The following is a 22532-nucleotide window of genomic DNA, read 5'->3' as shown; positions in this document are numbered from 1 at the left end:
CAGGGTACGGAAACGAGGCCATAACGGCCCAATAGATAGATAAATAGAATGAGCGAATGTACAATCTAGTCGAGCATTACTCTGGTCGTCGTCTTCATTAAACATCCATTGGCCATTAGAGCGGTGCCACCGAGATTCTCGAAGCGGGCTTTCGAAGATCCTTACAGCGGGACCATCGAAATCTCCCGCACGTCCCACTCCTGCGCGTCGGCCTGGGACACGGGCGTGCCAATGAGGTTCGTGCGCCCGTAGTACTGGTCGCCGAAGTGGATGATGATGCCCTTCTCGCCCGCCTCCGCGGTTGCGGCGCGGTCCTCGTCCTGGAAGGTGTTGAATTGGTCGAGGTAGGACGTGGAGCCCTTGGCGACGCCGACGAAGTGGTCGTTGTGCGCCTCGCAGACGATGTGGCCTGCGGCAATGGGTGAGCGGTTTGTAAGAAATTCAAAAGGAAGCGAAATATGCATACCGGGAAGACCGTCGGGGAAGCGGAAACGCACGCCCTTGTCGGTGCCCTTGTCGAGGTCGTCGAAGCTGGGATGGGAGTGAGTGACTCGTTGGTATATGGATGTACCTCTGGAGACTCACCTGTTGTGCTGATTGATCTGGAGCACGCTGTTAGTCGAGTCGAGGTACTGCATACCATCCCACGACAGCGTGTACCACTGCGACACGATCAGTACAACTCTGACATGCGCAACGCAGACAGTACGAACCTTCGCGGGGTCAACAGTAACATCGCGACGCTCCGCCGCGAGGGGCGACGCGTTCGCGAGCGTAGCAAGCGCGACGGTGGCAGCGACAAAGGCCTTGGCGAACATCGTGATCAAGCGAGACGAGGAGAGAAGAAGACGAGGAGCAGAGCAAAAGAGCAGGAAAAAAGTCGTAACCGCGAGCTGGAGAACGTCTGAGAGTCCGCTAGCCGGCTTTTATATCTGCATCGCCAGCGCTGGGGGTGAACATTAGCTCTCGGTAGGCGTCGCCAGCGCCCTCAGACAAGTGGAGCCGCATGCCGGTGGTGTGAAGCGTCGAGTCGCAAAGTGTAGCAGCCCCGTTGGGGCTATTGTAGGAACAGCGTCGAGAGGACAAAGCGTCAGCGTGATCTGCGCTGGGCTCGGGTATGCTACAGTAGTCAATTGTAGGAAGGCTTTCGAGGGGAGCCCAGCCGCTCAACTTCGGGATAGAGATGTCGTTTAAATTCGGTGCCCCTAGAAAATCACTGCTGGGAACAGTCCCTTTTGACCTTCAAGTACTGTTGAAGAGCCTCAGTATTCAGTCCAACTATCATAAAGGGTAGCAGCGAGGTAGCACTTACGCGATGACGTTCCCGGCAGACGCAGCAGACAAGACGCGTCCATCATCAGCTTCCCCTGAGTAGCAGTATGATCAAAGATGATTTTCGCCCCTAATTGTGGTGCTGGACGTTGAGGAAGCCTGTGCTAGGCAGTCAGGCGTCTGAAAAGGTCGAAACAGTTAGTGCTGTCATCAAAAACTCGGAAGAGGGGTCGCAGTCGTGCCGCGGTCGTGGTCGCGTGTGATGTTCGTAAACACCCATTGAGGGCTCGAGAATCCACAATAATGATACAGCGTGAGTATATACACAGGTAGAGTAGCAATACATACAAGCAAGAGCCAAGCAAACAGTCTAGCGCATTAGCATAGATATAGCAGATCCATAGTCCGGAGGGGTCCCTCAGGCAGTCTATCGTGGACGAAAGGCGCGCACACGTAAGGTGTTTCTCTCACATATCCTCCCCCTCTATCAAATCCCACCCGTCCTCTTCCTCCTCTATCTTCGCCTGCCGCTGCCGATGTCGATGCGTCTTCGAGCTCGAGGATTTGCTCTTGTGCGCCTTGTCGCTCTCGCTGCTCGCCCTGGCGCGCGGGCTGACGCTCGTGACTTGCAGGAGCTTGGAGAAGTCGAGGGGGAAGGAAGAAGGGGTGGGTGGGGGCAGGCGGGGTGTGGTGGCGTGCGAGGCTCTGGCAGTCACGGTCAGCAGTAGGTCAAAGGACGATGCATGAAGCGAAGTAGGGAGCACCGACAAGCGGCCCTCGCACTCACTTCCCCAGGTCCACACTGCAGCATATGCTCCACAGATTGCTCAGCACGTCGCCCGCCTGGTTGAGCGGGACCGCGACGTTCTGCGTGTGCGCGAGGTAGACGACGTTGTACAGGAGCATCGTGAGCGCGGTCGTGAACGACGAGGACGCGACCGGCGGCGTCGAGCTCTCGTAGACGCTGTCCGCCATCGCGCTCTCAGTGGGCGGGGGATTCGATCCGCCGGAGCTCGACGACGACCCTACAGTTGGCGAGGCCGGATTCGCGGACACGTGGAGCGAGTGCTTCGTGTACCAGCGCGCCCACCCGCCGCTCTCGCCGCCGCGGATCGCGCTGATCATGGGCTGCCCGACGCCGAGCTTGCCGCCGGACCAGGAGACCTCGAAGGGCATCTTGACGCCGAGGTAGAAGGTGAGGAGGGAGAGAAAGTGCACGATGTGCGTCATGACGGCGTTGATGTGGTCTGGGGGGTAGCCTGGGGGGTAGGCGTGAGCAGGCAAGGGATATTGAGAGGCGGATTATTCGGGTACGGGGTATGTGTTGGAAGGATGTACGAGATGTTCAGATTGAAGATGGATCACACGCACGTCGTATGTCCCCTGGCACGGGAAGTATGAGGTCCCCGATCGTCCACTCGCCCTTGGTGCCGGCCTTGCCGCCGATGGAGGGGCGACCGCCGACTTGCACGATGTTGAACACTTCGACGAGTTCCTGGACAAGCCCTGCGCGAGCGCCGCGGATGGCGGAGGATAGTGATGTGAGCTCTTGAGTTTCATTAGCTATCAGATGTTCGTTGTCGGCGGTGGGACTAGGGACGAGGCGCGCTGCGACGAGCATCTGCCGGCGACTGGCAATCCGTTCGCGCAGGGCTCGACATCGATCGCGTTCTGTGTCGGGGTGAGTTAAGTGGATGAGGGGAAGCAATGAGCCCACGCACTCTTGTCGTTCTCCCTCCTCGTCCACGCCAGTGCTTCATTTACTTCCGCCACCCTATAGTGATGTGCTGCGACCTCGGCTCTCCGTGTCCTTACGGGCTGTATCCACTCCAGCGCACTGCTGGCAGCAGCGACCGCCGTATCGCGCTCCGCCGCATGGATCTGCGTCTCATTCCGAAAGTTGCGCACTCTGCATTCCTTACAGTCAGCACCGTATGCGCTCATTGCAGACGGCTCAGGCGTACTGGGTGCCGATGCACTTTGCGCAGAAGAACTGGCGCTGCTTGTGTTCGCAATTGGCGCAGTCCATCGTGCTATCTCGCCATAGTCAGGTAGGAGGGGATGTGACGGTGGAATGCAAGAGGTAACGCCACGCGGTTGTTCATCACATCAGACATATGAACAATACCTTCCAAAAGGGGATGCCTACGCCACCCGGCTATTCCCCATTCATCCTTCTCCCTTGAAGCCAGAGTCGAGGACTGACGCACGTCTCACAGAAAGTTAAAGCTCTTGTGTCGATGTCAATGCATACTCTATGAGTGTTCGAACATATCTGCTTGATCAAGGACTTCGAATGGGTGTGAGATACGGTGTGAACCAGAATAGAAGCAATGCGAAGTACGAGTAGCTTCTTCTTCTACTCATTATGACCAAAGGGCACAAGAGTCTATGCGTCTGCCTTGTATTGTCTCTTATCTCAATTCTCGCTGAGAGCAGACTGGATATCTTGATTGGACCCATTCCTCGTGCGTCTGTAAGGCTTGAGTTGTGCATCGCATACCCTTCTCTGTTTCTATACCTTGATAGGGCTGCCCTACTCAATGCCTTCCATGCCTCCGAGTCCAGGGAAGTTCGACTTGTGGGTCCAATTTCCAATTCTCACGGTCGAAGCCGAAGCTGAATGGACCGGCGTTGGCCGTCGATGGCAACGAGCTGACAGCTGCCGCCACCGTCGACCACGTTATTGAGCCGGTCTCGAGCTTTTGAAGCCTCCCCCTCCCCCTCTGACTCTCAATATTTCCCCTGCTGCAAGCCCACGCTGTAGCCACCACGTTCCTTACGGTTGCTGGGCATCATTCCCACGCCGCCATCAGCGCGAGCATCATCGTGTTTATCGCCTCTTTTTTCCTTCCCCCTCACCCGTGACGACACTTCCGCCTTGCTGTGGACATGACCCGCTTCGGCGACTTCGACTTGCTCTGCAAGGACGTCCCCTCGTACTCCTGGTGCAACCTCTTCTACCGCCAGGTGCGCGCACGCGATCCGCTCGTGGTCGTTCGTCTGATTGACGGTTCGACTTCCCCCAGGTTCAACGAGCGGATAGCAGTCTCCTCCAAGGTGTCTCTGCCGACTCCGCCTCCGCGCCCGTGGGCGTCAACCCCACCTGTGGCATCCAGACGGCCGGCACAGATGGCTCGCTCGCGAACATCGCCAACATAATCGTGATCGCGCTCAGCATCTTCTTCACCGCCGCTCTCATCTTCCTCGCAAACCGTCGGAAGGCCGCCGTCGGACGTGTTGAGCTCCGCAGCTTCCTCATCCTCTACTTCCTCTCCCTCCCCCTCCAGCTGCTCTCCAATGGCGCCGTCCTCACGCAGGGCTCCACCGCGCTGGTCGCTCTCACGGCGCTGCACGCGGGCGTCGTCGCCGCGCTCTTCTGGTCATTGCTCGCCAATGCCCTCGTCGCGACGCAGGTCGTCGAGGACGGGACTATGAGCTCTTTGATTGTGCGTGTTCCCCACGTCCCCCCTCGCGTCCGATCACTCACCTCCCCCAGCCTTTCCACATCGGTGTCGTCGCCTTCTTCGCCGCGACAACATATATATCCTTCGACGTCGCGCTCGGCATCACGGACACCCTCGGTACCTCCAACCCCACGGAGGCCCTCCGGAGTATCCCGCTGTTCGTGCTCACAAGCATATGGCCCGGCGCGTACGTACTGATGGCTGCGGTACGAGTTTCGACGCTGACTCCCACGCAGGGCCGCCCTGTTGTACTTCCTCATCATGGGCTACATCGTGCTCGCTGTGTTGAACGAGATACGCCCGATGTGGTACTATGTCATCAGCGCGGTGCTCTTTGTGCTCTCCCAGCTCGCGTACTTCCTGCTCAGCCATGTCGTTTGCAAGGTTCGTGGCGCGTTTTTTAGTAGATTGGCAGCGTCCTAACGCGCCATAGGGCTCGAATGCGAAGGTCGACGGGTCGTTCATCGCAACGCTGCTGGAGACCGCGAGCGTCGGCGTGCTCTACCTCGCGTGGAGAAGTATAACAGAAGGTTAGCCTCTTCCACCCCAAGCCTAGCAATGCTTGCTGATCTCCCCTTGCAGAGTCATGGGACGAGGACGCGTACTACCAATGATCACGCGTCTAGCCCGGCGTGGGGCCGCGTCCTCCTAGTCTGGGACGCCTCCAGCTAGTTTGGTATCGCTCCCAGCTAGCGCGGGACCACCTCTCGCCAGCCCGCCTCGTCCTCTGTGTACTCCCCCTTGTACTGCGCCACCCACCCGCTTGTGCTGCACCATGTACTCGCTGTGCTGTGCCACTGCTGTGATATTGTCGATACGTGTCTTGTTTTTATACTCGGTGTTGCTCGCCGTCTCTATGCTGGCGCACGCCTTCTGCTCGGTGATGCCCGCCTTCTGCTTCGCGATGCTCACCTCCTACCCGGTGAAGTTCGCTTTCTGTTCGGCGATGTTCGCCTTCTGCTTGGTGTTGCCCGCCGCATACTTACTCGGCGATGCTTGTGCTTGTTTTATATACTGTTCCCTCTGGCCTATATACCACCTCCCCACGCGGATGACGCGGGATCTTGCTGGACTCGCCGGGATTGTAACTTATGTGCGGTGCGTCGGTGGCCAGGGTGCCAGTGATTTGTATACACGTCCAGGGTGGCTAGTCTATACCTCAGTGATAGATACTAACTGTTCAACCTCTGCAACTCCCATTGCCACCCTCCGCACCCGTACTTTCGTAGCTTCTGACGGTCTTTGTTATTGTGTTTCTAGAGACTTTGCTGTAGTCTCGGTGAAGTTACTTGTGTATAGTACTTACATGGTTGTTCGTATGGAAGAAACTCTTGATTGCCTGATCATGCCAGCATGTGGGATACAGCGTCTCAATACAAAAGGTAAAATACATATGTATGCGAGGAACAAACAATGAGATGTGTTGTACAATGAAGCACAAACAAGTACAAAGGTAACCGTCCCGGGATGGATACGGTACGTGCGTCGGCCATAAAACGGAACACGTGTTGTGACCATAAAGCCACATGGCCATGGAGAGTGCATGGATCTCATCTCCTATGCCGACTCGTCACCTGCGGCTCGCGGCCCACCGACTTTGCCGCAGCCCGCATCTCGTCCTTGTCCAATCCAGCGTCTGCCATGACGCGCTCAAGCTCGTGAAGGAGGGGTTTGTATTCGTCTGTAAATTTCGTCAACACTCGTTCCGAAAACCGATTGATCGAGCTAGACAAGACGTACCATAGCGCTCTTTAGCCTTCGCAAACCCATCGCGCTTCGCTTGTTTCCCGCGGACGTCGCCGCCGGCAGCGGCCTTTTGCGACCAGTATTCACCTGTATGGAGCGTTAGTAGCAGCGCGAATACAAAGAATCAAGCCACGTACGAGTCCGGTGATAAAACATCGCCAACGTCTCTCCCGGCAGAGGTGTCTCATTCGCATCCTCCGGCGACTGCTCCCCAATCAGTTTACCCTTCAGCGCCGCAGACACGGCTTCCGGGATCGACATCGCCTCTTCTTGCTCCTCTACCTCCTCCACCACTTTCCCCTTCGGCTTCACCAGCGGCCCGTCTTCCACCTCCTCCGCGACCGCCGGCATCGCCTGCTCGTCAAGCTCGAACTCGACGGGCGAGGGCGCGCGCGTGGACCCGCCGACGAGGGTGCTGTCGCCGTCGCTAATGACGCTGGCGTTATCGTCGAAGACGCTGGCGTTGTCGTCGTATACTGTGCCCTCATCTTCGCTGTCGGTACCCTCGTCGTTCTCGTCGTCGCCCTCGCTTTCGTCGCTCGACTCGTCTTCCTCCTCGGGGATGACGACCTCGGACTCGCGGAGGCAGATGTAGCGGTCGAGCTTGTCGAGGACGATGGAATAGAAGTCTGGGTGATCTCTATCAGTGAGTGCAGCGACTGAGGGAGGGGGAGAACACACCATCCAGCGTATACTCGTGCGTCCCCTGCTCGAAGATGCCGCCGTATCTGCCAACCACATCAGTCCTTGATGCCCAATCCAAGACGCCCCACTCACATATACAGCGTATTCTTCAACACCGCCAACATCGCATTATACCTCGGCAGCGGCGTGCTGAAGATCGGGTCGTCCGGCTCCAAGTCATCCGGATCCGCTCCCAGGCGAATCGCCGCCAGTCGCTGCCGCCCCTTCTGCTCTTTCGTCTTCTCGACTATCTCCCCTTCGCCTGGTTTCTTGGGTGCAGGTGCGGCGTTGGCCTTCTTCCCCTTGGCTTTCTTCGGACGCTTGAGAGTGAGCGAGCTCCATCGGTTGCGTTCTAGCTGGAGGGCGTATCTAGGTAAGGTCCGTTAGCCTTTGTCTGACACTTATAAGTTCCGGATAAGCGCACAAGTCATTGTAGAACACACTACGCATGGTCTCCTCATTGACGTCCTCGTCGGACACGCCGCCAAACATAATGCCCTGATTCTTCGCTGCCCAGAGCGCCATCGTGCAGCCTGAACGCAGAGTTGGCGCGTGCGGAGTCAATGGGCGCTTCAAGCGCTGCCACTTGATGTCGAGAGTATCTTCGGGCGCCTTTGCGCCTTTCTTGGATGTCGTAGGCTCTGGCTTGTCGGGATCGGGTGTCGGGATGGATATCCTGGAATCGAGATGAATATAACGAATCAGTGAGAGGGGATGGCAACCTACTTGAGTAGCCAGGTATCTTCCAGCATGACGCCGACTGGCCGCTGTCCCTTGACGTATTCTTTGCAGTAGCCACCTACAAACACATTAGGGCCTCAATCGAGAACCGTGTAGGAGTATTCACCGTGCAAGAGGATTCCGTCAGGATGGGGAAGGAATGAGAAGCCGCTGCGTGCGCTGCATACGGAAAATCCCATGAGCGAGCGTCTGAGGCCAAGACGGACGAACATACGAAGGTTTTGAGGCCCCAGATCGGAAGATCACCTGCGTCCACTTATATTCTTGAGTGTCGAAGTACCATAGATCGTCGAGGTATTTCGCTAAGCTCAATGTCAGACTGATCCCCTTGTTTACGGTTGAGTCCACGACACCTACTGGTAAATCCTGGATCATAGAAGCCTCCATACAGGAAGATATAATGCTTCCACTGAGCCATTCGATGACCGGAGCGCGCGCTCGGACGCTCCTTCTTCGTCTCGATGCTGTCCCACTCATGCGTCGTCAGGTCGAAGACCCAGAAGTCGCGGTAGTGAAAGAAGTTCCGCTGGTTTGGAGACGAGAATTCGCCGCCTGTAATATGAGTTTATACCGCATATGGGTAGTAGTTTGGCGTAGCTTACCAAAGATGAAGATCTTCCCGCCTCCAGCCGGCAGGGCTACGCCTGCGTGGGCAGAGCGCGGTCCTGGCGCCGTAGGAGAGACGTATTTCTTCCATTCATTCTGAGTCAAAATATCAGAAGATGAATTCGGATTAAACAGCAGTTGTACCCACCTTCTCTGGATTATACCGGAAAGTGTCGTTGTAGAAGTACTAGACGACGATGAGGAGGCTCATAACCAGCCCCACAATCAAGAAATGCAAGAGCTTACCGCCTTGTCGTCCTCGCTGAAGAACTCCCCGCCGATGCACCAGAGGTACTGGCCGCTAGGGTCCGCGAGCAATACAGCATTCGCTCGCCGACTCGGTGGGCCTTCCACTAGCTCCTCAGTCACCTTGTGCTTCGCCTCCCATTCCTGTCGCATCTACTGGTCCACTCAGTACCCAAATCGATACCCCGACGATTTATATCAACTTACATTTTCCAGGATCGCCTCCAGATCCTCACCGTCGTCCTCCTCATCGCGCCCCTTCCCTACCTTCTTCTTCTCCTTGCGCTCAACTTTGGCTGCTGCCTTGGCCTTCTTGGCGGCTTTGGCGGCCGCCTTGTTCACGGCGGCCCCTCCCGCCGATTTCTTTTTGGCCATTGTTATTGAATCGGGGAAGGAGATGAAGGTGACGGCAAGTGCGGGGTTCCTGATCGACGATCGGGCAGCATCCGACTGCACGTGAATACTGTCTCACGCCACCGAGTTCAACTGCTTTATTTCCCAATTCGTAACCTTCGCTCGTGCACAGAATGGAGGCACATAAGTGACCTTTTTTCTTTTTTCTATCAGAATACAGCCACCATACTCTATAGGCCATACTCAGACGACTACTGGCGCCACTGTCCAGCAAATGCAGCGTCCATTGCGTATATGCAGACGACTGTCCATGAGCGGTACTATTCAGGCTTTATGTAGTAGTGCGTAGTAATACAGCTGATAACATTAGAAGCCATACCAGATGCGATAATGGAATATCGGGAATACGAAGGTGCGATAGGTAGCAACGAGTACCCGTACGGACGGGGGTATACTCAAATACGGGGTGGTGCATATGTATATAGGGCATGCGTACTGTCCATCCAGGCAATCGAGGGAATACAAGGAGAGGCAAAGCAAGCTACAGATCTCTTGTGAGGAGAGGGGGGAGGGTAAAGGGGAAGGGGGAGGTGTGACGTATGGTGTGCAGAGGGACCGCTCAACCTCCGCCGCTGTCAATACTGTCCCAGGCCCGCTTCCGGGCGCTGCCGTACTGAGGCGTCGTCACCGATATCGCGGACCAGTCCTGAACCTGCGGTACGGCAGTGATGATAGGTGGCACCATCGCTGCAGCGCGTACGGCAGATGACGCCGCGCCCATCGCCGCCTGCTTTTGTTGCTGCATGGCTATCGGTGACGGCGCACTTTGCTGCGGCATCGACGACGAGCCGTACACCACGTTCGACGGTTGCACCCCCAGCTGCGCCTCAACGACAGCGATCTCGTCGAGCAACCGCTGATTCGCGTACCGCACCTGCTGGAGCTCATACTGCCAGCTCGTCCCCCGCGCGAGCTCGAACTCCTCGAAAACGTTCGCATTCGCCGAGTGGCGCATCTCGCCGGCAGAGGCCACCGCGTCAGCGCTCGCGCACTGGAAGATGACCGGCGCCGGCGCGACCGTATGCTTGACCGCCCTGTGCGCGAAGGGCCGGTAGAGCACCAGCCGAACATCCACTTCGGCGCCGTCACGTGCGCGCATGCGCAGCGATAAAGACCGCGGCGCGTCGTCCCCCTGCGCCTGGTGCGCCGTAAGCATCCGCGCCACCTCTGCATCGATGATGGTGGCGCCGGCCCCGCCGCAGACGAGTGCGCCTACCGCACGCCCAAGCACATCGGCCGCATCCCAGCCGAGCACGTCTGCCACGCCACCGCCGACGGTCGCAAACGCCGCCCTGCCGCCCGCGCCTGCGGCCAGCGTGCCCCAGAACTCCCGCGGGACCTGTGCGCCGCTCGGGCTAACCGCAGACGGCGCAAGTCCACCCCCGGCACGCAGGCGTCCCCAGCGGCACTCCATCATCTCGCGAGCACGGCCGGAAAGCATGATCGCCTTGCGACCCTTGCCGGGCTCGACGTGCAGCCGACCCCGGCACTCCATCCAGACGTACCGCCCCGTCTTCATCTGCGCGCGGAAAAGGAGGTCGACCGTTCGCGGCATGGAAGGATCCTGCTGCGCAGATGCCTTGCTCGCACCGGCGCTCGCGCTTGTCACCCCGGACGACTCGGTGCCCGTCGAGCTCGCCTCCTTGAGCTCGCGCATCAACGGCACGACGTCGGCAGGGTGGCATATGTCGCTGAGGCCCTTGCCCACAAGCTCTGAAGGATCATATCCGAGTACGCGCTTCACTGTCGGCGCAACATACAGGAAGGATCCCTTGAGCGAGACGACATGCACGAAATCTGGCGTCTTCTCCAGGAGCATGAGGTTCAGCGGCTGATTTTGGTCGGAAGATGTGATCGGCGACGCATCCGCTGATTTCTCTGGTGAAGGGTCGACGTTAATGTCCGAAATGGATATGCTGGACACGAATTGCTGGTCATTGAGCATCTTCTTCAGATCCTTCGAGATAGCGAGGGTAGGGATAGGCTTGTTACCGCGATCACGGTGGGAGGGCGTAATGGCGTTGTTTTGGGACGATGAGCTGGCGCCGTACGACTGGCTGTAGTTGACGATGTAACTCCCGTCGCGCAAGCGTTCCAATATGGCATTCGGCTGCTCGGTGAGGTCGACCTGGAAGCCGACATGGTAAACGACCTCCTCATCGTCATCGTGACTTCCACTGATGCCACCGCGAAGAGGAATGACGGTGACAAGGTTGATGAACGGCCGCCCGTCCTTGCGATAGTTGACGATGGTCGTCTGACACTCCTTGTCCGAGACCAGGCTCTTCTTCAGATGCGCCACTGCTTCATGAGATGTGTGCGTGCGCATTTCACCCTTCGGCTGATTTCCGGTCGGGGACTGAAGGAAGCGACAATTCTTGCCGACGACCTCGCGCTCGGAATATCCTGTGAGTGCGCAGAAAGTGGGGGAGCAGTATATGATGGGGCAATCGAAGCGGCGAACGTCGACGACGGCGAATGAGCAGGTCATGTCAACAGGGCCCAAGACGACTTTGGGGTGCGGTCGACTTGCGATACGGGCAAGTATGCTGAGCAGATCGAAGCCCGAGGCGGAGTACAGCGGCAAGTTGAGGGGATTTGGCGCAGACAGAGCGAGCAGCTGATGGGGTGCAAGGACTGCATTTCCAGCTTCATCAAAGGGGGCTGGAGGGAGCGCCACGGGTTCCACATGATGCTGCTGTTGCTGCGGCTTTGGCGGAGTCGGCTGACGCTGGACGGGCAGATCGAACTCGTACGGTATGTGCACAGAGACGTTGCTCTGACCAGGAAAATAGCTAGACACGAACAATAAGTAGCTGGCCTAACTTCTGGCGACCGCCCTCGCACCTGTTGCTTGTCGCATTCGCCGGCATGTGCGGCAGCTTGGGCGTCGCAAAGCCGTTGTTGTGGAACCATCCGCTCCCCGACGGGCCAGTGGTGTCGAACATGCTCCCTGGGATGACCTCCGCGCCACCCCCGGGGGCGAGGGTGGGCGTGGCGGAGTAGACGAACGGGGGGATCTGGAGCTGGACCTCGGGCGGATGCGATAGTGGTGCCCGCATATACCCCGCCGGCGCGGGAGACTGAGAGATGGTGGGGGCATAGCTGATGTGCTGGTAGTTGCTGGGGCCGGCGCGCGAATAGGCGTCGGCGGCATCGCCGTCCTGGAAGTACTTTTCGAATGGCATGGCGGCTGGGATCTGAATCTGGGGTACCTGGTATCAGGGTCCTGGTCGGTGTATGCCCTGTGGCCGTCGTTGTCGCCGGCGTTGCGTATCCGGCAGCTGCGATGGGCGTCGTCGTCGTCGACGTCGATGTCGAGCGGGCGGTGGCAGCGGAATGCAAGAGGGACAGGCAGATACGCCCATTTTCCGAGACCGAATTGAGTGAGATGACGTACTGTGCGCGCTGTCCACGTGATTTCGACGCGCCGCCGCACCGCAACACGGGTTCCAACGCCACTCATCTACCGCGCACCCGGCCAGAGGCGTTCCACATAGACTATAGCAGCCGCGAGACTGCCACGCCCAACTTCTGACTGGATTTATTGACAGAATTGACTCTCTATTCCTTAGATCGCGCTAATTGACCGCTCAAAAGCGACACCTATTTTCAGACACTTTTGTGGCCACACGCACGGCATCCGCTCCGTCCGGGGCGACGCAGCCTGGCCCACCGCGCCCCTGCATCCTCCGAAGGCACGGTGCACTCTAACTTTCAGGCCGCACTCAACCCTCCTTCATTTTCGACAGCCATGACTGCGTGCATCTCGCTAAAGCGAACAGACAGGCCCCAGGCGCGTACCTATCGCCAGGCTAGAACATAATCTGTGCCCTGTCAGCGACATTTCCGGACGGGAGGAGGCACGTACCCCGCCCAGCAGCTTGGTTTCCAGTCATCCTCCGGTCCTCGAGCCAGGCTATACCTACAGGCGCGCGTAAGCTTGACGTCCTCAGCGCAAGTGCAGGTGATTTTCCATCTAACCCTCCGGGTGCGCAGTGGGGAATTTCGAGCACGTCCGTCGGATTTATCCACCGCGACATGACCAGCTGAGGAAGCGACTTCGGGGAAGTGACAAAGCCTGACCGTGCCCGGGTCATTATGGCAATTTTCGGTCGATGAATAATCGTCATGTCGAGGACAGTCCGCCCAGGACACCGGCGCCAATTCTGTATCCGCGGGAGCTAAGCCCGAAGTGCGATAGTTGCGAAGAGGTAACCCCGCCCCTTAGCGTTGAAGTTGGAGTCTGTAGAAGACTTTCTATCATGAGGTAGCCTCGAGGACTCCAAGAAGCAGAGCTCTGGTCCTGCTGAGTTGCCGTATGCACAAAAGAGGACGAAAGGGAGTGCGAGGAGTCAAGCATACGTGTCGACGTCGAGGTCGATCAGCAGGCAGTCACTGTAGCCGTTGGACGTCGATGCTTTCCTCAGCGCCGCCAAGTGGATCAGAAAAGTGATACAGTGTACCCGAGCGGTCGTCGAAGGGCATGTCCTTTCCCCGAGGCGAGCGGCACCAAATGAGATGACAGGAGGAGCGAAACAAAAGGGGAACAAACAAGCACAAGCAATCCCACTATTGAACGATTTTCGGCATTTGCCGCAACTTCAAGACTACCATATTCTCGGTGCCCGAGCTGCCCGCGCCACCCTCTCGGCGCCTGTCAATGGGAGCCCATCATTATGTGGCAGGCACTCTGACGCCGCGCGCAGGAGTCGGCATGCCGAAACGTGCAGCAAAATGCTGCAAAGTACAGAAGGAGTCAACGATGCGGGATGACATGACATGCTATGTGGAAATGCTGGTATTGGTACAAATGTATAGAAAGATATGCCGTTACTCGTGCCTAAGGCAGGGGCTCTCTGCTGCTCGACAGCCGGTTCAGATGGATATACACGTCCGTCCCGTAGCCCTCCATGGAGATCAACCTCAGGTCGCCGCCAAAGTATCTTGCGTACTGGAATAATCGTCAGCACCTAACCCGAGCTGTGGAACCCGCAGATTACTCACCAATCTCGACAGCGGCAGACCGTAGCCGAAGCCAGCCATCGGCGCCTTGAAGTCGCTCGCATGGAAATCATCGCTCAGCTCCGTCCCCTCCATCGTCGTATACATGTACGTCCAGATGAGCGGAATCGCACTGCGCGGGATCCCGCCCCCCTCATCCGAGATCTTGATCGTGATATCCTCCTTCCCCTCAACCACGACGACCTTGATGGGCGGGTACCCGCCCTGGTCTTCGCGGTCGACGCCGTAGCGCTCGACGACGGCGCGGAGCGAGTTCTTCAGCAGCTCGAAGCAGATGTGCGACAGATGGCCGGGCACGTAGGCGAACTCGAGGTTCTTGGGGCAGATGAGCTGCACGGGCGGCGCGGCGAACATGGCGTAGTGCTCCTCGCAGACGAAGCGCGCGTTCTCGATCGCCTCGAGGACGATGTCGTGCACGTTGGCGGAGGTGCAGATGATGCCGACGTAGTCTTTGTGCCGCTCGGGGGAGTTGAGGGCGATATCTGCAAGGCCAAGTTCTGTAAGCGGTTGGGAAACTACCAACAGCAGAAGAGGTACTAACGTTGACCGATGAGGAAACGGATGCCGATACGCGACATGTAGAAGCGATCGAGCCAGGCCTGTATGTCAAGCCCAATCGACCGTGCATTCTGGCTGCGTTTCCACTCCAAGACACCCTGCGCCACAGTAGTAACCGTAGGGTCGTGCCTGCTCTTGATCTTGTGCAGCGTCTGCGTGAACCGCTTGTTGTACTCGTGCACCTCCGGCGGCCAGTTGATGCCCTCCATATTTGCATAATATCTGGCGCGCCAACTGAGCATTCATTGAGATCGCTGGGAGTGAGGGTACATACCTCCGCTCCATGGGTACACGCAGCTTCATCTTGTTGTAGCCGTTGCCGTTTCCATTGCCATTGCCACTCATCGAATGCCCGTAAGGGGAAGACGCATTCGCCAAGTTGCCAGCATGCTCAGAGCCGAAAATCTCCGTGAGCGAAGGGTTTGGTACGGATTCTGGGAGGGGCGGGTCCGTGAGACGGGGGACCGTCATGGCTTTCCGAATTTCGGGAGGGAGTTGCGGGGCCGGGAAGTTGATGAGCTCCTATACTTGCGCATGAGCCGCCGTTCGCATAGACAAACGTGCGATACGCACCTCGAAGGACTGCCCATACCAGTTCTTGACCTTCTTGATCGAGGGCATGGCGCTCAAGTTATGGGGGAGTTCATCCAGCTCCTTGACGCGGTGTGCCAGGCGGACAGGCAGTTCCTCTGCGGATGGTCAGTGTCTTCTTTACGTGTGTTCCGCGGTGCGCTTACCTAGGAGGAATTGGCCCGCCTTGAGGAGGGTGCCTTGGCTGGGGTTCTGCCCGAAAAGCACCATCTGTTGCAGTGACACTGCATGAAATGTGATTAGGGCGAGTTGAAGACGGTGGATAAGATGCAAGGACCAGACTCGACAGTATTGGGGCTACGAAGGGAGAGGAAGTACGGCGAAGGTGGTCGTGTGAGAATCGCCACATTGGCGACGCGTTCAAGGGCTGTACTCACCACCGGTCTGCGGGAACGACGCGAAGTGATGGATCTTGTCCCATAGCGCAGGCGTAAAGCGGAAGGTCGCAGACATCTTGCAAGGAAGTAGGAAAGGAGCGTGCTCGCTCTCAGCCGAGTCAGAGTGGCGGGGAGATGATGTATGCGTTCACGATGCACGATCCTCGATGCGCTTCGAATGCGCGTCGAGCTTGGAGCGATTTCTCTTCCTCAGTCGATCTGCGCGTCGTCTGGGAGCATGCGAGGGGGCCTGCGCGGACGGTGGACTGTGGTGGTGGAGAGCAAGTCGTATGCGGTCGAGGCGCGGAACCCCAGACCTTGCCCCGCGTCGACGGACGACCGCCGGAATCACATGGCTTGGCGTCGGCGCGGTCACGCGGAACGTTGGGCAAATCCAAGTCCCGTTCCGGCCGGCGCGCTGCCGTTCATGTTCAACCTCTGCTCTCACAGGCTTTCCTATAGAGTCTGGGACAGGGTATGAGGGACCTGTGTCGCTTCACCTGTCTTGTAAGGCGGTTCTCGGGCTTACACGCCATCTGGTACACCAAATCACGATCTGACCGCGCTCTTCACTCCCAAACTGGATATTCGGACTTTGCACTTGCCTCTGGCCAGCGCTCTTCTCTGCAGATGAATGCTCAGGCTAACTTCTATCCCACTCGCGCAAACCATCCCCTTCCCCCTGCCTCGCATCTCTCGCAACTGGATTAGCTAGACATCGATGACTGCGTTACCCGGGCCCTTTTCTCTTCAGATTGACGCTTACGCCGTCGGGAAAGGCGAGTTGATGCCTTCCTTGCGAATCATCGGTCCAGACATACATGCGACCGTCTGAAGGTCATGAGGCCACGTAAGTATATGCCAATCACCATAGATGCAGCCATGTCGCTGTCGTAGCACTGGGAGGCGAACACATTTCGCGAGAAATTTGATTCATGGTCTTTCCCGTTGCACAGTCTTTCCATATATATACCTCATGAGCAGCCCAGCTTGCCGCCGATGAACACCCTTGCCTGCCATCGATCTATCCGAAGGTCGAAGGTGTGTTGGTTGACTGTACTGAGCCTGACGTCGGCAGCGCGGCGCAGATGCTATCCCAAAGGCCTGAAAAAGATACTCCAATTTATCTCTCGCGACCTCACCCCAGGCATGCCTGAGGAAAGGTCTCTTTCGACTGCCATCTGAGTTTGACCAGAAGTTCAACCATGGTCACGTGGGGCTCGGAGATTGCCGCGTGACTTGTGATTTTTTGCGAGCCTCGGAAAATGGACGCGTGCGGACCTGCGCTAGACAAGAGGAACCCCGTTTACAACATTCCGACTCTTCAGGAATAGCTAGCCTAGGCTGCGGTGCACCCCGGCGTAGTACATCCTTCCTCCCTCGTGTACGTAGGGTCTCGGACGAAGTCCCGCATAGCCGACGACCGAAGTTGAAGTGAATGCCTTCCAGCTGCGCCCGAGCCTCTGTTTGACTTCTGCGGGCCATTTCATTGTCCTCGAGTAAGAGTAGAAGGCGTTCTAGAACACCTCGAGATTGATTTTGAAGGCCAGAAGATGCTCGGGCTGATAGCGAGGCAGACCTAATCATCAGCTGACATACCCCCGAGATCCTGGAAGAACAAGAGATATTCATCGCACAAGAGGCCCTTGTATGCAAGACGCCACTGCATTCCACCACAGAAGTAAGTAAACAGGCTATGTAATGTGCCAGATTATAGCAATAAGATATATGAGGATGCATTGCAATTGCGCATTATATCACCAACCAAAGAATCCAGGACGTGTCAAACGCCGCTGGACATCTATGCACGAAGCACGCGGAGAGAAGACGGAACAAGGGGCACTATGCCTCTTCGGAGAGCTGGAAGGGCTGCGGCCGAGTGACTTCCTCGTAAATCAGTACTGCTCGAAGGTCAGCGGACGGCCTTCGCGCGCTCGGAGGGACAGACATACCTTTCAGGTCCTCTTTCCGCATTTGCTCCCCGTTATCGAAGGAGAAGAAGGACGGGTCGAGGGGTTCGGCCGTCGGCTCGTCCTGCGGGTCGTGGTATGGCGCGAGGTACGGGTGCTTGAGCGCCTGCTCGACGTCGATGCGGCGCTTCGGGCTGAAGGTGAGCAGCTGCTCAAGGAGGTCGACCGCGAGCGGGTTCGCGTCCGGGAAGAGGTACCGGAAGCTCTTCTTTTTGCGGAATGGGAGCGCGCGGATGTACTCGCGCGAGCGCTGCGAGGTGATGGCGTAGAAGTCGTCCAGCGAGGGCGTGCCAAGGATGTCGAGAATGATCGACAGCTGGTGGTGATCTGGAGACGAGTTAGATGAGAATTAAAGAGGCGGGACCGACGCGCGGGCGAGGGGGAGGACAGGCACGCACAGTCTCTGCCGGGGAAGAGGGGCTTGCCGCTGAGCATCTCAGCGAGGACGCAGCCGACGGACCACATGTCTATGGCTCGAGTGTACTCTTTGAAGGTGAGCATGACTTCGGGGGCGCGATACCATCTGCGGAGGAGATTGTGGCGCGTCGTCATGAGGACCGACGAGTGCCGCACCTTGTTGCAACGTATTCCGTCATGAATGTGCTGCTGTCCTCTACATTTGGAGGCGGTCGTGCGGACCGTGCGAGACCGAAGTCGCATAGCTGGGCGCGTTGTGAGGAAGGAAGGCGGGGGGATGCCCGAGCGAGGGGGCGCGACATACCTTGAGATCGCAATTTGCGTTCAAGAGGAGGTTGGAGGGTTTGAGGTCTCGGTGCAGTACATCTGCAGAGTGAAGCGCCTTAAGAGCGCGGAGGGTCTAGTGCTGCGGATCAGCCGGGGGAACGACGGTGCCAGCGCAGGACGCACCTGGTAGATGAAATATTGGCAGTGATCGTCACTGAGCTCCTGTGTCCGTATAACACGGTGCAGGTCCGTCTCCATTAGCTCCTGCACAAGATACACCTCCGTGAAGTCTTGCAAACTGGGGGGACGCAGGATATCGAGGATCGCGATGATGTTCTCGTGGTGGAAGTGCCGGAGGAGCTTGATCTCGCGCAGGGTGCGCAGGCAGAACATGCTGTGGTCGAAGGGGGTGATGCGCTTTATTGCGACCTTGCGCTGAGTGGGCATGTGCAGCGCGGAACTGGGGGCGCGTGAGGCGCAGGTAGGTCAGTCGTGCACGCGAGGGGGAGACCGGGAGACGGCGTTTACGCACCACACGACGCCATATGCGCCTTCACCAATGACGTCCAGCGGCTGGTAGTTGCTCTGGATAACGAACTGGGTCGTGCGTTCGTCCATCGTGATGGTAGGGAACAAGAGTCTTTGTTTCCAAGCGGGCCGCCGGAAATCCAAATGGATTTATTTGGCCTCGCGAGCACGTGGCAAGTTCAACTTTGAATTTGCCTCCATCTCCTCCCACAAGGCAGTCATTCCTCGCTCACAAGGTTTATTCATCTAGCATGCACGCACCCTGTTTTCCTCAATATGATCTGTGTACTGCACTACGCTCGATCGAGACGCTTTCGACGAGCACTACCCTCTGAAAATGAAGCCAGGCTCCTCGAATTCGCCGGGACTGAATGGTACCCTGCTATACGGACTCGTCGGCGCCAATCAGTTGTCGTCACCTCCATAAGCTCAACCTTCGATGTCAAAAGCCTTGGAGACGGGTGTTACGATAACAAGAACACGGTAAGCTCCCGTACAATGGCCGCACTCGCAGCGCAGGCGAGTGACCGCACCCGCGGTCCTCTCGAGGGCCAGACCAGCGGATTTGAGTCACTCCTTACTTCAGGTTGGAGTTGGTGCACTCATTCGTGGGCAACAGGGAGCCAACTCACGGGTGTATGCCGAAACTGTCCTGGCCTGGACCTCGCAATGACGGCGTGAGCCTTCAAGGACACGTCCTGCGGAATACTCTAGTATCAACGCGCACCTCGCTTGCATTCACACATCGTGATGAGCTTCAGGCAGCTAGGCTGGGGTGCCACAAAAGCTAGCTTATTGGCATACTGCTCGCGCACATAATGACTAGCAGCAACCGTAGGGTGCATCTGTATATCTACTTACAGCGGCAGTCAATGCCTATATGTTACATCTCGAAGTCGAACTTGCGGCGCTGCAGCACACAGGCGATAACTAAGATAATCTAAGTAACGATTAGTAGATGCAATGAGTATTGTTCATCTTGTATGGTGCTTCCCAACGGCCCGGAGACCTCATCGGCAGCTCGTGAACCTCACAACCGCCTCCAGCCTTCCCCGTCCCGCCGCGGAGTGAGATCAATGTCAGGACCCTCCCCGCTGCTCGTGCTCTCCCGACGGCGCCCGGCCCACCTGTCGTGGAAGGGTGACTCCCCAAACTCGCTATCCGCGGGACTCGGCGAGGGCAGGGGGCTCTCGCTCACCCGCCTCCGCATCAGCAGGCGCTCCTCCTCTTCCTGCTCGCGCTGCCACTCCTCGGGGTCCGTCATCTTGTCGACGCCGAGGTCGACGTCGTGCCGGACGTAGCCGCGGCCTGGGCGCAGGCCCGCCTCCGCCTTGTAACGCAGTGACGTCGCCTCCTTCTTGAGCGCCTCCGCACCGTGCAGCCCGATGCTCGCAGCGCGTTTGTGCGGGGAGGTGAGCGTGAAGTGACGTCCGAGGGGATTATTGAAGGGCGAGGTGGCGGAGGAAGTTGGGAAGGGATTCGTGATGGGACCGGCAGGAGATGGCAGCACCTGCACGCTCTCAGGGCGTTTCTTGCGGGGTGGCACGCCTTCGGTGGGAGTGGACGGCTGGATGAGGGACTGCGAGCGGGAAGGGCGATGAAGGGTGTGACGGCCAGTGGGCGTGGATGGGACGGAGTCGTACTCCGTGTCGGGTGTCGGCGGTGACGGTGGCTTATTACGCAATGGGTGCTTAGGCGGCGGAGGAGGGCGGCGCGTTGGAGAGCTGCTCGCTGAACGATCATGCTCGTCGGACGGCGGCACATATCCTGCCATCGCTACTTCCCTCATCGACGTCGTGCTGATCGGCGGGCTTGGCGGACGCCTCTGGGTCTTGTCCTTCGGGGGCGGTGCTGGTCGTCGTGGCAGCTTCGGTGGATGAGGCTGCGATGCGGAAGAGCTCGAGACGGAGGACGCGGACGATGCAGAGGAGTGCATCTTCGATGGGCTTGTTGTCCGAAGCGACGAGAAGGGTGCAGATGACGAGGATTGCACGGGAACGAATACCCGCTCCCGCCCGCGCTCCTGCTCGGCCTTCTTCAGCGTCTGCGCGGTCTTGGAAGCTATTAGCGACTGCAGGATCAGGGGTGACGTCTGATGAGGCGCGCTCAATGCGGAGTTCGTCCGCAGAGTTGCCGGCTTGCGCGGCGGAAGGGGCGGTAGCTTGCTCCTATCGCGCACGGTCGCATGGCTGGCGCCGTCAGATTTCGACGAGCTGAAGGGTGGTGTTTGCAAGGCGGTGGTCGGATGGAAGAAGGGGTTGTGTGAGGCATGCTGAGCGGGTGTGGGTGTAGGGGAGTCCGCACTGTCATCTACGGAAGATGAAGGGGTGTGGGTTCGACTGAGGGAGGACGATCGATTGAGTGGATGAACAGGGGGTTTGCTAGCGGCCCCAGAGAAAGGATTATGAGATAGTTTGTTTCCACGAGGCGACGTCTTGGAGGGCGTAGTCGTGGTCTTGCTTCTCAACAATCCAGGCGTTGGTGGCGCGGGGCTCACCGCCGCGTTCGAGTTGGGATTCGGATCCGCTACAGAGATGTTAGCTCAGATACCTGAGTAGTAGCATGAGGCATACCTTGTGTGAATGCAAGTGCGCGCCATTCCATCTCTCCCCCTGAACTCTTGCCGTTGGTGATATGTACAACGAGGCGCACAGCCGCGAAAAACTCTCCCCCCGACAACTGCCCATCGAGCGACGCGCCATTGGAAACTAGTGAGAGAATCTCGTCGATGGTCTGTCCGGGCACTGGTGGCGAGTATCGTCCGCGTAACCAGGCGCGCACTTCGCGCGTCGAGATGCGAACCGACGTGTAGTCGAGATCGTCGTCATTCGCCTCCTCGGGGGAGAGAAACGAGTTCAGGGCAGCAGTATAGAAGTCATACTCGCTTTCCGACAGCGCGCTCGGGTGAAGCGCAAGCTTTCGCTTCGACATGGAGGATAAGTACAAGTTCAGGAACGCTGGCCGTCGACCACAAGCGAAGCGTCATCCGGATGACGGAACAAATATTCACAAATACGCGCCTATTTCACGTTCAGGTTCACTGCCTCAAGGAGCGAGAATAATCTGGCTGAGGCGCCTGGAGTGCCCAATGGCCATGTTGGAAAGCGAGTATGACACCGTAGGGGGTCAGGAATTCAATAAGGTAGAGACGAGACATGAATTTCAGTCAGGCTGTGATTTGCGCGTACATAGGTACTTCTCTCGAAAAGCAAGGAATCGATACCGCTACTCATCACCTACCATGATGGCTTCGAAGCGAGCACCCTCCCCTGGACGAACATGTTTGAGTTCTTGCACATAACATGCGAGATCGTGTCCCGGTTCTGAGGTCTGGCGGGTCGAAGACTCGGGGGGCAGTACGAACACCGCCAAGATATACAAAGCTGACGGTACCGACGAGGTGAGGGTGGCAGTTTCCTATGTTACGCACCAGACACACGAGCAGAATTCGAAATGCGAGCCATACACCGTTGAAGGACTCGGAGCTGATTATCTCCAGTGGGCGAAGGCTTTTGAGGCCCGCAACACATACGGCAAAAGACGGTATCGGTCTGCACAACCTGAGATTATATCAGTACTGTAGTCTTTAGAGCCATTGTGGGATTATTTTGAAAGGATTGGAG

The 22532-nt window shown here is 57.8% G+C and overlaps 11 protein-coding genes across 11 annotated transcripts; 3 read left to right on the top strand and 8 right to left on the bottom strand.

Annotated features, from left to right (window-relative positions):
- Positions 1-4: 4 nt before the first annotated feature.
- On the bottom strand, positions 5-1200 carry SCHCODRAFT_02691854 (uncharacterized protein). The gene is made up of 4 exons (XM_003028925.2): positions 714-1200; positions 586-662; positions 467-531; positions 5-409 (listed from the first exon to the last, which is right to left on the bottom strand). The coding sequence occupies exons 1-4, from the start codon at positions 816-818 to the stop codon at positions 162-164; spliced, it is 495 nt and encodes a 164-aa protein (XP_003028971.1). The 5' UTR covers positions 819-1200; the 3' UTR covers positions 5-161.
- Positions 1201-1535: 335 nt separating this feature from the next.
- On the bottom strand, positions 1536-3342 carry SCHCODRAFT_02636935 (uncharacterized protein). Its single transcript, XM_003028926.2, has 5 exons — positions 3237-3342; positions 2994-3181; positions 2644-2943; positions 2060-2531; positions 1536-1977 (listed from the first exon to the last, which is right to left on the bottom strand). Exons 1-5 carry the CDS (start codon positions 3299-3301, stop codon positions 1740-1742), a joined length of 1263 nt encoding a protein of 420 aa, XP_003028972.1. The 5' UTR covers positions 3302-3342; the 3' UTR covers positions 1536-1739.
- A 721-nt stretch (positions 3343-4063) lies between these two features.
- SCHCODRAFT_02056443 (uncharacterized protein) lies at positions 4064-5434 on the top strand. The gene is made up of 6 exons (XM_003028624.2): positions 4064-4242; positions 4302-4721; positions 4772-4926; positions 4976-5123; positions 5173-5269; positions 5322-5434. The coding sequence occupies exons 1-6, from the start codon at positions 4165-4167 to the stop codon at positions 5351-5353; spliced, it is 930 nt and encodes a 309-aa protein (XP_003028670.1). The 5' UTR covers positions 4064-4164; the 3' UTR covers positions 5354-5434.
- On the top strand, positions 5257-6340 carry SCHCODRAFT_02056466 (uncharacterized protein). Its single transcript, XM_050341638.1, has 2 exons — positions 5257-5269; positions 5324-6340. Exon 2 carries the CDS (start codon positions 5515-5517, stop codon positions 6154-6156), a length of 642 nt encoding a protein of 213 aa, XP_050198518.1. The 5' UTR covers positions 5257-5269; positions 5324-5514; the 3' UTR covers positions 6157-6340.
- Positions 6077-9153, bottom strand: SCHCODRAFT_02751604 (galactose oxidase). Its single transcript, XM_003028927.3, has 14 exons — positions 8970-9153; positions 8763-8915; positions 8665-8703; positions 8513-8612; positions 8268-8462; positions 8125-8212; positions 8017-8069; positions 7896-7968; positions 7594-7845; positions 7263-7538; positions 7167-7213; positions 6623-7114; positions 6480-6572; positions 6077-6420 (listed from the first exon to the last, which is right to left on the bottom strand). The coding sequence occupies exons 1-14, from the start codon at positions 9135-9137 to the stop codon at positions 6290-6292; spliced, it is 2160 nt and encodes a 719-aa protein (XP_003028973.1). The 5' UTR covers positions 9138-9153; the 3' UTR covers positions 6077-6289.
- Positions 9154-9291: 138 nt separating this feature from the next.
- Positions 9292-12534, bottom strand: WC1 (blue light receptor). Its single transcript, XM_050345942.1, has 2 exons — positions 12024-12534; positions 9292-11971 (listed from the first exon to the last, which is right to left on the bottom strand). The coding sequence occupies exons 1-2, from the start codon at positions 12362-12364 to the stop codon at positions 9736-9738; spliced, it is 2577 nt and encodes an 858-aa protein (XP_050198517.1). The 5' UTR covers positions 12365-12534; the 3' UTR covers positions 9292-9735.
- Positions 12535-12663: 129 nt separating this feature from the next.
- Positions 12664-13674, bottom strand: SCHCODRAFT_02636922 (uncharacterized protein). Its single transcript, XM_050345941.1, has 2 exons — positions 13048-13674; positions 12664-13003 (listed from the first exon to the last, which is right to left on the bottom strand). The coding sequence occupies exons 1-2, from the start codon at positions 13274-13276 to the stop codon at positions 12981-12983; spliced, it is 252 nt and encodes an 83-aa protein (XP_050198516.1). The 5' UTR covers positions 13277-13674; the 3' UTR covers positions 12664-12980.
- A 219-nt stretch (positions 13675-13893) lies between these two features.
- SCHCODRAFT_02636918 (alpha-ketoacid dehydrogenase kinase) lies at positions 13894-16019 on the bottom strand. The gene is made up of 7 exons (XM_003028930.2): positions 15728-16019; positions 15497-15574; positions 15333-15448; positions 15034-15281; positions 14743-14981; positions 14184-14683; positions 13894-14130 (listed from the first exon to the last, which is right to left on the bottom strand). The coding sequence occupies exons 1-7, from the start codon at positions 15801-15803 to the stop codon at positions 14020-14022; spliced, it is 1368 nt and encodes a 455-aa protein (XP_003028976.1). The 5' UTR covers positions 15804-16019; the 3' UTR covers positions 13894-14019.
- A 179-nt stretch (positions 16020-16198) lies between these two features.
- SCHCODRAFT_02636916 (uncharacterized protein) lies at positions 16199-16606 on the top strand. Its single transcript, XM_050345940.1, has one exon. The coding sequence runs from the start codon at positions 16205-16207 to the stop codon at positions 16436-16438; it is 234 nt and encodes a 77-aa protein (XP_050198515.1). The 5' UTR covers positions 16199-16204; the 3' UTR covers positions 16439-16606.
- Positions 16607-17367: 761 nt separating this feature from the next.
- On the bottom strand, positions 17368-19025 carry SCHCODRAFT_02636914 (Pkinase-domain-containing protein). The gene is made up of 7 exons (XM_003028931.2): positions 18914-19025; positions 18565-18841; positions 18419-18514; positions 18271-18359; positions 18096-18220; positions 17680-18024; positions 17368-17628 (listed from the first exon to the last, which is right to left on the bottom strand). The coding sequence occupies exons 1-7, from the start codon at positions 18997-18999 to the stop codon at positions 17570-17572; spliced, it is 1077 nt and encodes a 358-aa protein (XP_003028977.1). The 5' UTR covers positions 19000-19025; the 3' UTR covers positions 17368-17569.
- A 527-nt stretch (positions 19026-19552) lies between these two features.
- SCHCODRAFT_02551368 (uncharacterized protein) lies at positions 19553-21858 on the bottom strand. The gene is made up of 2 exons (XM_003028932.3): positions 21483-21858; positions 19553-21435 (listed from the first exon to the last, which is right to left on the bottom strand). The coding sequence occupies exons 1-2, from the start codon at positions 21838-21840 to the stop codon at positions 19940-19942; spliced, it is 1854 nt and encodes a 617-aa protein (XP_003028978.1). The 5' UTR covers positions 21841-21858; the 3' UTR covers positions 19553-19939.
- Between the last annotated feature and the right edge of the window lie 674 nt (positions 21859-22532).

Source organism: Schizophyllum commune (assembly GCF_000143185.2).
Source record: "Schizophyllum commune H4-8 unplaced genomic scaffold SCHCOscaffold_10, whole genome shotgun sequence".
Lineage (NCBI taxonomy): Eukaryota > Fungi > Basidiomycota > Agaricomycetes > Agaricales > Schizophyllaceae > Schizophyllum > Schizophyllum commune.
This window is presented reverse-complemented; position numbering and strand designations above follow the sequence as displayed.